The sequence below is a fragment of the Diceros bicornis genome, chromosome 4 (genome assembly GCF_020826845.1).
Source record: "Diceros bicornis minor isolate mBicDic1 chromosome 4, mDicBic1.mat.cur, whole genome shotgun sequence".
In the NCBI taxonomy this organism is placed as follows: domain Eukaryota; kingdom Metazoa; phylum Chordata; class Mammalia; order Perissodactyla; family Rhinocerotidae; genus Diceros; species Diceros bicornis.
Window position 1 is genome coordinate 15760625 of NC_080743.1, and position 15420 is coordinate 15776044.

A 15420-nucleotide genomic window follows, 5' to 3' on the forward strand; every position below is an offset into this window, starting at 1 on the left:
GCCATATCAGACAATGCTCTGCTGCTATTAGTACGGTTTTCATCAAATAGTTATGTAATAAAAATAAAAAGACAAAAGAAGGTATTATTATGTTCATTACTACCAAACTGAGGCATGTTTCTATTATTAATCTTTATGGGAAATTCCAGAAAAGCCTTTCTAGACAGTTTTATTAAAACTATAAAAATCAACTTCCAACACTCCCTTTGATTTTTATGGAGTTTTTAGTTCAACCTCCGTGTCACTGAGTCCCTGTCTCTCTGACTTGATTTATAGTGTGCACATCTTCGGAGGGAAGCGTCCTGCATCTAATCCTGAATGAAAGTGATTGCCAAGCACACACCTGTCATAGGATGTTATCTCCCTGGAGACAGGCTGACGTCAGCTTTGCATCCATTTGACACAAAGGGAGCCCCGGGCATCTAACATCACATCAAGGTTTCAGGCACCCATGCCACAACAGTGCGTGCCTTCCCCGAGCCTAGAAGCCACACCAGAGCAGAGACTGGTATGCTTTGTTCACACAGCTGTACTTCTGCCTTCTAGAAACAGCACCTGACATGAAGTAGGCAATGAAGACCTTTGCTGAAGAAATGTATGAGTGAATAGTTTTACGGGGGTCCACTTCTCAGATATCAGAATACAAGCTACCACTTTTCAAAAGAGTTTATCAGCCATCCCCCATCCCCACTAATTTTTGATCTGCTTGTTTCCTCATCCGCTGAGTCACCAGCTCTTCTTCCTTATACAGGTGGTCAAAGACTTTCTTTAGGAACTTTGAATAGGGGATCAGATCTGGGTCCCATAAGGCCAGATACATACACACACGTGTGTGCTATTATTTTTTTCTTTTAAGAGTAGTTAGCTGTTTAATCTTCCATACAAATTAATAGCTTGCTCTACTAATAGCAAGATATTCTTTCTATATTTACGAGAAGACATGTAGGTACTTTAGAATCTTTTATTGATACTCAGGTGAAATTCCTTGATTAAGGAATAGATTCTAAAAAAGGAACTCTAAGAATACATGCAAAGTAGATAAGTTTTTAAAAAATGGGATTTATCTAGTACTTTGAAAAATAAATTACTATTGTTTTGATATATTACATAACGAATGTTATGATTTGACATTGCATTAATGAGATTTTTTTTTCTTTTTTTACCCAGTAGATAGAGCAGCTGACATTAGTTAGGGGTTCCAGTGAGAGAAGGAGAGTTTTCCAGATCTTGAACTATAATACTGGAAATGCTGACTGTACAATTGATAAATTCAAGCAACATTTGATAGGTGACCAGGCATAGTTCCAGGTGAGGTTGGAGAGATGAACAAGATCTCCACAGGAATTCAGTTCAGTGGGAGAGACATAAGTAAACAGATAATTGCAATGTAATGTGATTAAGTGCTATTAATCATTAAAGGAAAAGTGGTACTCTATGTCAGTCACATTTTCAATGTGGTTTATCACATAGTTGTTCTTTGGATACTGGCCATCCAGACATAATGTTTCTCTACTAACCAGAACATTTGATTAACTAACTTGTTCAATTTCCTGACCATACCCGAGTAACAGTTTATTTTACAAGTCATGATCATATCATTAAAAAAAAACCTCAGTATCTACCACAAGGGAAAACTGTGCAATCGTTCTTTTCTGTAGTTAATGACTAATTTATTTTATCTCGCTTTAGCATTTTATGATCCTTTTCAATTTCCAGAAATTTAGAGGCCTCTTCTGATTTTAGAATGGAGAAAAGAGGGTTTATTTCCATGTGGCACTGGTTTTTCACATAGGTGGTAACAACGTTTTACTAAAATGAAAAGAGCAAAGATCAGTAATAGATTCCCATACGTGGTTACCTGGAAAAATGAGACACAGTGAATAGGTATGGGTCAAAATGATATTAGCAAAAAACAGTTACAGTATTAAAACGGCTCAAATCACAGTTTCTTATGAAGTAGTGGATATTTCTCTACTTGATCACGAAATTTTCTGCACAAAATTTTTAGATTCACATCTCTGGGTAAATATATCTAGAAATTCTCTCACCATTGGGCTTTTTTAATCATTAAAATGTTACAATCCCTTATCTGCAGGTGCCCTTCAAGAATACTTCTCACCCCTTTTCTCACATTCCTTAGAAAGCCAGAAACATAGTCCTGTCCTCTAAGTGACAGCGAACCCTAAGGCAGGGACTGTTTCCATTTACAACACGTGGCTTGACTACCTGTTTTTAACCCCTGGGGATATCAGCCACTAAGCCTTTCTTCAAATACACCATCTCTTTCTTTCTACCTGGTTTCTTTATCCTTTTCGAGCTGGATTTGGGATGATTTCGCTCTGCAAACTGCAGTCTGACAGTCCAACACGCTATCAAGACAGCTGTCTGTAAGCTTTCCTCAGCTCTCCAGATTCCTATTTTGCAGCCTTAGAGATGGCGCCTTTAGCTTGAAAATGAGTTAAAACAAAACTTTTCCCTAAGTGGTCGGGCTGCCGAGAGGGCAGCTCTGAAGCTGCTGGGGGTGCCGTAGCATCCGAGCGGGATGCCCTCGTCTCTCCGGGTCCGGCTCTGGGCTCATGGAAAAGGGGGCGGAGAGGAGGCAGACGAGAAAGAGGCGGAGGTCACCCGCGCCCTCCATCTCGCCCAGGCTGCGAGCGCCGCTGGGTGCTGAGGGATCGGAGGAGCCGAGCGCGCCCGGCAGGTTCCGCGCTGGGGGAGCGCGCGGAGGGACGCGCGGCGAGACCCAGCCGGAGCCGGGGCCGGAGCCGAGCGCGGCGCCCGAGGAACCCGCGGCGGCGGCGGAGCGGAGCCGGGCGCGATGGCGCACCGAGCGGCGCGCTCTGCTTCTCCGCCGAGAGCCCTGCCGGCGGCCCGCGATGCCAAGGTAAGCACCCTTCCAGCGGCTGGATTCCCACGCGTCGGCCTCGGGATGCTCAACTCGACGGAGGTTTGGCTACCCCACCTCCGGTCGCCCGGCGGCAGCTGCAGCCGGCCGCACTGGAGGGCACCTTAGCCTGCGCTTGGCAACAAGTTTGGACCAGATGCCCCAAGCTGGGAAGATTCGCAGAGAGCAGGGTACTCGGGCTGACCCGTCCCGATTCTGAGCTACCCGCACGGGGGCCGGGTAGAGAGGGTCTCAGAGGAGGGAAACGGGCAAAGGGAGCGATCCCCTTTTCGCCGCGTGGTTCCCTCCCGGCGACACTTCGAATCCCGCACCTGGGCCAGAGCAGGCCTTTGGCGCCCCCGGGGGTGGGAGGGAAAACGGCCCTCTGGCGTTTGAGCAATCGCAGAAAGTTTCAGCAAGTTAGGAGGTTTGGGAAGGATGTTGCAAGCAGAGGCATGCGGGCGGCGGGGACGTAACGGGAGAAAGTCGGGCTGTGAGTAAGACCTGGAGGAGGCGGCCGCCCTCCCGGCAACCCGGGCGGCCCCACTGGGGCGGGTCCCAGGAAAGGCTGGCTCCGGAATTCCCAGCCTCCCGGAAAGCTGCTCGGGAAACGCCAAGCGAATTAGCTCGGGGCGGGGTGGCTGTGGTCGTGGGTATTGAGGGTCTGTGACTCAGGCCTCAACTCACTAGGGAAAGAGCGACAAATAAATACTTTGTGTTGGATGTTGCTACCCTGAAGCCGTAACTTCACAGCATCTAGGCAGATGTGCTCATGGTGAACGCCTCGCCTCCTTTCCTATCACAAGCCAGGGTTTCTGCACAGGTGGTAGCTGGACCAGAAAACCTTTCTAGAGCCTCACCGCTCTGCCTTCCATGGGTCACTGATGCGTGTGGTTTGCTGATATTTGATCTAAATCAAATAGTTTTAGAACTTATTCAGAGAAGCCCCATTTAACATCAATGAGCTTGCTGGTCCCCTGTACCCCCTCCCAAAGTTTGGAGCAGACTGTTTTGTCTGCCTGACAAACAGGTAGTTCACCTAAGGACTAATCTGCAGTTTGGGGACAAAGCCCATCAAAGAAAAAAGCGAAAACCTTAAAATATTATCTAGTTATTTAAATAGACTATTATGCCTTTAAGAACTTTATTGGGTTTAAATCTAATCTTGTTAGTGATTTTTGTAAAAGTTTTAATGTGTCAGTGAAGTGTCAGGAGGAGATTCAGGAGGTGCCCCTGTGCAGAGGGGCCACAGAGGTTAACCAGGGGGTCTCAATTTTGGCAGCTTCTTTACCTTGAAAATGAGTCGTGGAACCACAGGCAGATGTGTGCTGTTTTCACTATGATGCAACCTTGCTTTTGATAGGCCAGATAAATTTGATTCCCACCACGGGGTGCTGGAGCGCTTCGGTCTTAAATGTCAGATGAGCAGTTACCGGTGCTCATAAATCCTCTGTCTTTATGCTACAGATGTCTGGACGGCAAGCCTGCACTGTTTTGAGAGGGAGATGACTTGAGTGGCCGGCTTTTATCTCCACAACAATGTCCATGAACAATTCCAAACAGCCAGTGTCTCCTGCAGCTGGGCTCCTTTCAAATACAACTTGCCAGACGGAAAACCGGCTCTCAGTGTTTTTTTCAATAATCTTCATGACAGTGGGAATCTTATCAAACAGCCTTGCCATTGCTATTCTCATGAAGGCATATCAGAGATTTAGACAGAAGTCCAAGGCATCGTTTCTGCTTTTGGCTAGTGCCCTGGTCATCACAGACTTCTTTGGCCACCTCATCAATGGAGCTATAGCAGTCTTTGTATATGCTTCTGATAAAGATTGGATCCGCTTTGACCAATCAAACATCCTTTGCAGTATTTTTGGTATCTGCATGGTGTTCTCTGGTCTGTGCCCACTTCTTCTAGGCAGTGTGATGGCCATTGAGCGATGTATCGGAGTCACCAAACCAATATTTCATTCTACGAAAATTACATCCAAACATGTGAAAATGATCCTGAGTGGCGTGTGCCTGTTTGCCATTTTCGTAGCTTTACTGCCCATCCTTGGGCATCGCGACTATAAAATTCAAGCCTCGAGGACCTGGTGTTTCTACAACACAGAACACATCAAAGACTGGGAAGATAGGTTTTATCTTCTACTTTTTTCTTTTCTGGGGCTCTTAGCCCTTGGTGTTTCCTTCTTGTGCAATGCCATCACAGGAATTACACTTGTACGAGTTAAATTTAAGAGTCAGCAGCACAGACAAGGCAGATCTCATCATTTCGAAATGGTCATCCAGCTCCTGGCTATAATGTGTGTCTCCTGCATTTGCTGGAGTCCATTTCTGGTAAGAACCTAACATTTTGACACTTTCTGCTTTCTTCGGTTAATTCATGTTCAATACAAGTTTTGTTGTCTTTTTCAAAGTGGTTAGTCTTGATGGGCAGCACTGTTCAGTCTTTTAAATGCTACAATTTACACCTTACTTCAGCGCTGAGCTCTGGCTTAGAATTAAGCCATTTATGCCACACATGGTTATTTCCCCACAAGCCCTGAACTGAAGGAAATGCCTTGCTAAACAATTCTAATGGTAGTGTTACCTGCTTGTATTGCAGTATAAAGTAATTTTAACAGAAATAACATAGTTTTAATATATTGAATATGATTAGTTTCTAAAATGTGAAAAAAATGACCAGCTATAATACAATATTGGACTGGACTCCAGTAAGTCTTGGTAGAAAGTTATCCAGACTTTTAATTTATGGTCAAGCTACCAGGTTCTTCTAAACACAATGACCAGGTCTCAGCTTGCAAAGGGAGGTGATGAGTCGAGATAGTTGGGTGGTTCAGGTGAACTATATGGATAGACCAGGTAAGGAAGTCACGAGTTCACTAACCCAGGAGCGATGCAAGGAGTGCAGGGAGAGGTCTGATTGGCCAGGAGGGCCAGGGATTCTTCCCTTATCATTTCGTTCCTTTTTTTTTTTTTTTTTAATTTAGCCAGCAGCTATATTTGACAGCTTGGCATTTTTATTTGGAAATGAAGCCTAAAATTATGGAATGAGCAGCAAACATAAGTCATGTATATTACTTTCCAGGTAGAAGACAAGAAAAAAAATGCTTATGATTGATAGTCTGACCTTAACTCCCTCCAGCAGTTTACTTTATGATGGAAAGAATAACAACATGCCAGGAAAGAAAAATCCTTCTGTGCGTAGCTAATGATGGCAGCAAAGATTATTTTCATTCTTTTTTTTGTAGCAGTGGGGAAACGGGCTGGTGTCCAGGTGATACACAGGGAGAGGTGAGGCAAAGGGGTGAGACAAAGGTAGACATAACACAAAGGTCGTGGTCACACCTTGCATGGTAGTATGAAGGTACTGGTTACTAAAGCAGTTTTCTTAGCCCCCAACAGGCCCATTGCCCACGAATTGTTGCCAGTGGAGTTTTAATAGACAATCCTGATGATTCTGATGCACAGAAAAGTTTGTGGGAGCTGCTGCTGCAGACAGATCCTATGATAGCTGCTTTTATTTTGCAAAAGGATTTCTGCTTTTTGAATATTTATTTATTTCCCTTCATATTATTTCCTCACCATTTGAATTTAGCTTCTTGCATTGTTAAATCATTTAAATATTTTTTCATGGTGTTCCTGAACTGGTCCTAGGAACTGAACCACGGTGGGGCTAGGCTGGGTCTGTCTAGGCAAGTCAACACTTTGAGGCCTGCTTGTTGTCAGTTTAGATGACCCCACGCAGGGATCTGACCTGTGCTCACAAGATAATTGTCTCAGTCTGAACAGCAGAGGCCAGTTCTCTCAACACTTGAAATCATTTCAGTGATCATTCTTGAAGAGTTTAATTGATGCCACTTGACAGAGGGCATTTCCTTAGAATAATGCTTCTTTTTTTTTTTCTTAAACTTTGAAATAGAGTAGCTTTTCAAAATGCAAAGTGAGTCTGAGCAGAGTTAAGATTAATTTGGGGGTTGGAAAGGGAATACGAATAAGGAGAGAAAAAAGGAAGCTGAAAATATTTAAAGACATTTTAAAAGTGAAGTTCATAATCCTGAAGAAAGCCTGAAAATAATGAAATCGTGAACTGAGTGGGAGACAGAGAGTCTGGACAACTGAGGTAATCACTGGGGCTTTGGTTTTTGTTTGTTCTGAGTCACCTTTAAAATTTTGCTTAGTTCTGCTTTTTGACTTGGAGAGCTAGGAATGATGGGTTAACTACTAGACTATGGAAGGCAGCAAAATTTCACTCTCGCCATGGCTATTTTGAATTTATGTTTTCCTCTAATTTCTTTTCCTGAATTTTTGGTTTGCTTCACTGTTAAAGTAGATATTACCATTTAATTCATATTTTGAACATATTTCCTAGTGGGAACATAATTTTATTTTTGTGCAACATTTTCTGAGGTCTACGTTCTATTTAACAATGAATTATTGATACGTCTGTGACATCAATATATCAGTACTTCTCAAATGCTTTTTAGTGTGAAAATTATTTCTGTGTTAGATGTGTAGTAGGTGTACCACAGACACTCCTTGATGGATTGATATTTTGAGTTGTTTCAAGCATTCTTTGCATTCCTGGTTTCTCTTGTGGAGACTTGGGTCTTCATGGCAAGTTCTGGCCAAAGAATTTATAACTTCTGTGGGCTGAACACAAGGCCTTCGGCCTTAGGTAAGGCCATCAGACAGTTCTAAGTGGAAACCTAGTAAAACACTCAGGCTTGGAATGCCAAAATAACACCCAATACTAATACCTCAGTTGAAACATTTCTCCTTTTTTTGTTAAATGCCTAGGAGGAATTGCTTTGATGTTAGTGACTGAGCCATCATTCTCCTGCCCATCCTATATTTTAAAAGCTTCTTAGTTTTTTAGAATACCTCTGAAACCAAGCTTCTATATGTACTATAGATGTAGTACTATATACTACTGCAGATGTACCCATAGATGTACTATAATGGTGACAGCTTCCAGGTCAATGCCCTGCTTTACACCGTGTACCTTCTCTCTATGATTGATAAGCACAAATTGTTGGATTTGTAATTTGAATTGAACATCTGCACACACTCTGTGACCTGTGCTCACTGTCATTTTCAAGCCTCAAAATGAAGCAAAGGTACAGGTGGCTACGCTAAAAGGAGGAAATGAGCAAGGCAGATGATGGTGTCTGTACATGATAGGATGCATTGCATCAGGGCTTATCAATAGTGGCATAATTTCTAAAACTATTTAAATTTGCAGCTGATGACAAAGGAGATACTTTATTAATTTTGATGATTGAATTCTAACCAATACAAAGGTAAGATGTTCATGATGTTTGTTTGAATTCTCTCTCTCTTTTTAATACACTTTATTTTTCTTGAGTAGTTTTAAGTTTACCAAAAAGTGAGTGGAAAGCACAAAGTTCATATAGACCTCCTCATGTCTCCCCCAACCCCCCAGGCGTCCCCAAGATGTTAATACATCTTGCATTGGTGTGGGACATATGTTACGATTGATGAGCCAATACCGATGTATTGTTATTAACTTAAGTCTTTGGTTTACATTAGGGTTCTCACCTTGTGTTCTACGTTGTGTGGGTTTGGACAAATGTAGACTGACATGTGTCCACCATTACAGTATCATGCAGAATAGTTTCACTGCCCTAAAAATCCCCTGTGGTGTTTTTTTGTTTTTTAAATTTTAATTTAATGTGTTTTATTTTCCCCAAGGGGGAAAAGTGTGTGTGTGTATGTTTAGGAGTTGAGATTTAGAAATGTAGTACGATCATAATATTAGTTTAACATATAACTTGTTAATGACTTCTTAAATTTTACAATATCTCTATTTTATAGTTTTAAATATGGTTGACTCATATAAATTCATTTAATTACAATCCCAACTGAAAAATACAGGAAACTATAATAGACACTTATTAGTTTACAGTTCCATTTAGCAATAAATTAACACAAAAATTTTTGAAAGTCAAATGGCAATTATAAAATCATCTTGTGTGCCTCCTAGGTGAATTCTTTTCCTAAATAAATAAATCTTGAAGACATTCTTTTGATGTTTCTAGAGTGAGGGGAAAAAAGACATTTCTCAGCACTTTCAGGTAACATTTTCTTAATATTCTTTGTTTCTGTCTTTATACAGGTAATGATTCTTTTTAATGTTCTTTCTAGAGTATGTAACCCTAAAAGAAATCTATTATTATTGCTATGCTTATTTCACTAGTTTGGCAGAGCGATAAATACTTGTTGACTGGTTGACTGTAACTTAAGTGGTATGAATGTCAAAAGATTGGAAATGATTGACCAGAATGTGGATTCTGAGTTTTGTAGGTAAGAGTTAATTAAGCAAATACTGAAACCAAATGGTAATTTTTAATCTGTTCCCTAAAGCAGCAACTGTAGACGTATGACACTATTAAACTTCAGTGATCCTTTACTAGAAGGCTGCTATATGTTTGTTTACCTTCTCTTCAGGGATAGAGGATCATTTTGAATGGGAAAAGAAGCATAAAGTATTTGAAGGGCAAAATGATTTCTTATGTAGGTGAGTTTACCCAAGAAATGTGTTCTCTTGCATGTGTAGAGTTTGAATTTGATTTTTCTAAGATTGTTACTCTTATGCTAGTATTTCTAATCAATGTAGTTAAACATTTGGTTACTAAGGTGTTTGTCAGATATAAATCAAAGAACTGTACGGTTAATTGAACTTGACTGAATTACTAAAGGTATTGGTATCATAATGACCAGGTCTTACAGGGCTAGTGGCAAATGATGGAGCAACACAACATCATAGAACATTTTGACTGTTAGTGAAGATGGTTTTCTTTGAAAAGCTGGCCCTCATTATCATATTTAAGAACTACGTAATGAAAATTTGTGTACGCATCTTGTACACTTGCCACTACACAAAAACAGTGGTGAATGGATGTACATTTACACGTTTTAAGTGAAAAGAAAATGTGTAAAATGTATAAACATGTACATATGTAATGTGTACAGGTGTAAATTATTTCCCAAATTAAACAAAAATTAATTAACCAATCCACCATTGTATCTGTACTAAATAAAAGGGTTTTGAATAGCTTTCATTCTAAAATTAAGAACAAAATGGACTCATAGTTTTATGTCATATCCTGGAAAGTAGGTCTTTTGGGTTTATTTTTGGATTGCTCCTGCTTTTAGAGGTGGTATTCTCATAAATTGTTTTAGCTGGTTTCCTTTGTGAAGTGGGAGTGCTCCCTTGTTTGGAATATGGAAGCAGCAATGACGTTGTCTGGATAAAAGGTTGATGACACTTAGGATCTACTTCTACAAAATTCTTTAACTACTCAGACACGTATAATTCAAAATTCATATCCAGAAGAAAAGGTATACTTTAGAGATATATTAATGTAGTTTACCTTAGGGGAACTCAGGCTGCTTTTGTGTTTGGGTGGGCATGGAGTAAGCTGCGTGAGGTCAATGACAGTGGCTGGCAGAGGAGCAGTTCTAGAAGATTTGGGAGCACATTCCTGTCCCTGAACCTTGGCGTTCTCTTGCCTGGAGCACTTTCCTCCTGACGTCCGTGTGGCTCTCTCCCCTACTTCGCTGTTAAATATCACGTCCTCTATCTAGACTATCTTAAAAAGTACCCTTTCTCTTCTCTCTTCCCTTTCTCGACTGTATTTCTCTCATAGCAGTTAGCAGTATCCGATAACATAGGATACATTTCTCTGTTTATTTGGTTGTTGTTTGGCTTCTACCTCTAGCCTATGAGCTCCTTGAAGGAAGGAACCTTATTTATTGCTATATCCTCAGTTCCTAGACCCATGCCTGGCACAGAGTTGGGGTCAATAAGTATTTGCTAAATGAATCTCATGTACAGAGGGCTCAGTTGGCGATGGCACTCGTTTCCACTTTGGAGCCCTCTGCTGACAAGGTCAGGACTCGCGTGGTCGACCTCAGGGATACTTCTAATATCTCGAATTGGGATTTGGATTGGAGAGGTCTGAGAGGAGGAAAGTGTGTTCAGAGGTTCCCCAGGAGTATCAGTTGAAAGTGAAGTCCCGGAGAATCCTGAACATTCTACAGTTTCCACCTGGTGCTAGAATTTAGAAATTTTGCCAGCATCCAGAGAAATTTTGTGGGTAAACTAGGATTGGTATTATTTTATTATGATGCTATTACAATTATTTGTCTACATGCCAATTTTCTCTCTTAGTGTCGGTGGTCCCTGGTGCTTAGGTTCTATATTACTGGTTTGTGTTTTAGTTTCTATAAGCGGTAGGTCATAAACCAATGTTTGTTGAATGGATGAACTGAGGAACCAAGTATTGAATGGGAGGTGTTGAAGGTAAAGGAAAAAAGTAGGTGATATAACTTATTCAAAGTCATTTTTGCCCCATTATCTTTAGCACTGCCTTTCTCTCTACACTCACACATTTTTTTCCCCCCAAATGTATTTATTTTTATTGGTGTTTTATCTTTGAGGGAGTCGTGTCAGGAGACAGAAAGAGAAAATTACTTTGAGTAAAGACCTACAGATATTTGTCGTTCGTTGTCATAAATAAAATCTCTACGGTAAATGTTGACATTTTTCTATAAAATGGGCTTGCTTACCTCAAGTCTTTAGCAGCTGATTGAGTGAATACATGGCTCAATTTGTATTGCTAATCAGACTAAAAGATTAGGTAGGTTTTATATTCACAGAGGATTAATTCTTAGAAAATTCCAACAGACCTGTTTCATGGACACTGTGATGCCCCACCCACATCCCCTTTTGGGTGAGTCTAGCTCTCAGGGAAATTACCCTCTGCCAAAGGGAGCTGCCCCCAGCCCATGGTTGTACCCCCCTCTCTTTGGTCATTCTGTGTGCAGTGACAGGTGGATGTGGGGGTACAGAGCACTTACCTCCTTGCCTCACATGGGACATTTCTGAAGGGTCATCCATGATTCAGAGCTTGCTGAGGCCTTTCTTGCAACTGGATTGCATCTCTGCTTCTCCCTCTGCCCAACCCTGCTTCCGTCACCGCCTCACACTCCCCAGAAAGCTTCGTGCATGTAGATCTTTGTCTCAAAGTCTGTTTCCTGCAGAGTCTGGCTTACGATAATCTTCCAGAAGTCCATTTGTTCACACATTATCTAAATAGAAGACATATTACACGCAGGTTTCCAGTGTGGTTTGACAACTATATTGAGCTTTGTATAGGCCTCTGGAATTGAACTCATTTGAGTATATCATCTCCCTTCATGAAAGTGTATGGTGTAAAATTGGTCCAGCAAAGGTCAATTAATTAAAAAAAGACACTGCTAGGTTGAGAATTTACACAAAAATCTGTTGCTTCAGATGTCCACGATGGTCTGGTATTAAACTTGGCCAGTTAAAATTGGCATTTTAAGTTCATTTACTCTTGGCAAAACATGACTTCCTGTTTTTAAGGAGAAAGACTTATAAAAATGCCCAAAGATATCATAAGCATTGAGACGGCACTTACAAAACATTGCTTGAATGATTCAAGTGTAAACGAATCAGAAACATGTGGATTAAATTTATGCCGTCATGGATATAAAAATCTTCTGGCTTACTGTGTTTTGGAGTTTTTATTAAGCCCCAAAACATTTGAAGAACAGTTCAAGATGTTGATTGGCCTCAAATCTCTCTGGGTTGCCAGTTTTAAATTTATTTGCTTAGTCTTATCCTTACAGGAGATATAGAAAATGCATTCCATTTATATTTGCTTTGGAAGGCATTTATAGTCACACCAAACTTCACCTGATATATCAATGCCATTTATCTGTATTTAGAGAGGACTTCATCCAATAGGAGAAATTTGTCTTTTGATATTTGTAAATATTATCTTTCAAAGCTTTTGTAAATTTGTCATTCTGTCTGTCCTCTGTCCTGGGTATAAGGATGGTAATGCCACAGAGGAGTGGATATAATTGTGGCTTTATACACTCAGGGAGATAGTTTTCTCACTCGTGCTAAGCTATTGAATCCCCAAATAAAATTCAGACTGTGGAATGCCAACATGAAGCGTGGCTGTGGTGTGATGGTGGAGGAGACAGAGGCAACTGGATTATGTAAAAGGATTTATTTTAGCTTTTTGTGCATAGTCCCAAATCAAGCCTTCCTTTTAGAATACTGTGGTTATTCAAGCATAGGCCGGGGGCAGGGTCCAGCCCTACCACCTCTTAGCTGTGACCTGGAGTTACTCTAAGCCAATTTTGCACAACTGTGAACAGATTATAATAATAGTGCTTGCTTAAAAGTACTAGCAGAAGAAAATAATTTGACCTCCCTACAATCTCATGATACAGTGATTGGCACAGAGTAAATACTCAACAAAATCTAGAAATCCTTAAAAAGTTTGTTGCTTATTGCCATCCACCATCTCAGTTAGAAATAATCATCTGTGTTTAGTTCACTTGTTTTCCATTTTCTCCTCTAGTAAGACGGTTTGGTTGCAGTGGAAGGGAAAAGAGGGAGCTCATAGCTTCAGAAAACTTTCTTGGACGTTTCCACTTGAAATTTCAGATTATTGCTCCTTGTTTCATTGTCTCACCAGAAGTAAAGATGTTGCCTGCTAATCTTTTGCATCTTATTCAAATTCAAATATTCTAATAATTTATAATAATAAATAATTAATAAATAATAATCTATAAGGCATTCATTTATAAATTATTGGAATCAAGTTAAAATTAGCAAAAACTTATTAGGACCGTTATGTATAAGGCACTATGCTTGGGGTTGTGAGTGGTTCCAGATAAAGCTCTTTCCTTAAAGAATTTATAACTTCGTTGGAGTAAAAGACATAACCTGTCCAGGAGCTAAGATATTAGCTCTTGGAGAGGCAATGTAGTGTCGTAGTTAAGAGTCTGAGTTCAAGTCCTGTTCCTTCCACTTGCTGGCTGTGTGATGGTAACCACCCTGTCCCTCAATTTCCTCATATGTAAAGTAGGTCTAGTAATAGTATCCTCTTCATTGGGTTGTATGAGGACTGAATAAATTAACATATGTAAGTTAAAATAGTGCCTGACGTAGTAAGAACCGTATGCTTCAGTTATTATACTATTGTCATTATTGTTGCTGTAACTATTAAATATTAATGCTGCCAGCCAATAATTTTGTCAACGAGGTGATCAAAGGCACTTTTTAACTAGTTATAAAATGAATAATTGTGCTATAGTAGGGAGTGGTCACTTCCAGTTTGGTGGTCCACAAGTCATTATTTGTTCATTCATTTGACAGATATTTATTGAGCACCTACCACATACCAGGCAGTGTTCTAGATCCTAGAAGAACAATCTCTGTGATTTAACTGGTCACAATATCTATGGCCTTAAGCAACAGTACTTATAGACAATGAGAAGCGAGGACATGTGTAGGAAATTGAAATATGAAGATATTCAGTTATATTTTCTGTATGTGGATGAGATGATTTTTGATAACTTATAAAAGGGAAAGATTTCTATAGTATATCATTTAGAAGGAAAAATTACTGGAAATAAATGTGATCCAAAGTCAAGTAATGTAAATTATAAAAACCAAGGAGAAAAGAGATTAGAATGTGTATAATTGCTGGAGCCATAAAGATGTACAAATAAGAAACTCTTTAGTACTTGGGACAGGCTGGAACAAGGGTAGAGTACAGCAGGTTGTAATAAATTAATATTAAAAGCTAGAAGAATTTTCAAGCAATGAAACATGAGTAGTAGAAAAATTAAATCAGAAATAACAATTTAATAATTCAAATTAGTATTTTATACTATATTTTGATAAGGAAAATGACTCAGGATGTAGAAGAGAAATAAATGTTGGTGAAATGAAGCATTACAAAAACCACCATCTCTTTCTAAGAATTTAGGTTAAGAAAGTGTTAGAAAGGACTGAAAATAAAGAAAAACAAATTGCTGTGAACATTAATAATAGAAATGAAGAAAATAAAGCAAATTCATATTCGTTAATTTACTCATTGATTTATTCTTTCAGCAGACTTTTGCTGAGCAAAATGTTGGGTGTCTCTCTAGGTGGAGGGAAAACCATGGAGCAGAGACAACACCTGAGAAAATATTCCTGAGGCAAATTCTAGAATTATACTTTCTAGCTCCCTCATTTCATCCATGATCTTTGCACTCTCTTCTCCAACCTCTAATTCATATGTGCATCCTCCTTTTTCTTCTTTTCCCACTTTTAATATGGGATAAATACAACCAATTGTAATTTTCTGGCCTTGCCTGGGAGCAGGGCAGAGGATTTAGTGATAGTGGAGGAACCTATGGGCCCAAAGGTGCATCAATAAGTATTAAATAATAACATGGCTGTAGTGGTGACAGCAGCAGCAGTAATTGTTATTATTATTATTATGATTATGTATTCTTTTATTTTGCTTCTTGCACTTAGGTTAACGGCATAGGACCAGAAAACAAGGAAAATAAAAGCCACATGAATGACAGAGACAGAATGAGGAGTGGGGAGAGGGGCAGGGACAAGGTAGTGAAGGATGCAGGAAGCTGGCGGTGTGGGGTGTGGGGTGTGGGGTGGAGAGAGGCACTCTCAG

At 40.1% G+C, this 15420-nt stretch overlaps 1 protein-coding gene across 1 annotated transcript in view; it reads left to right on the top strand.

Moving 5' to 3' along the window:
• Window positions 1-2298: 2298 nt before the first annotated feature.
• PTGFR (prostaglandin F receptor) overlaps window positions 2299-15420 on the top strand; it is a 47298-nt gene continuing 34176 nt past the window's right edge. Inside the window, exons 1-2 of the mRNA XM_058538365.1 lie at window positions 2299-2884; window positions 4352-5221. Of these exons, the coding sequence (XP_058394348.1) occupies window positions 4424-5221 (798 nt within the window). The 5' untranslated portion in view covers window positions 2299-2884; window positions 4352-4423. The remainder of the gene's footprint in view (window positions 2885-4351; window positions 5222-15420) is intronic.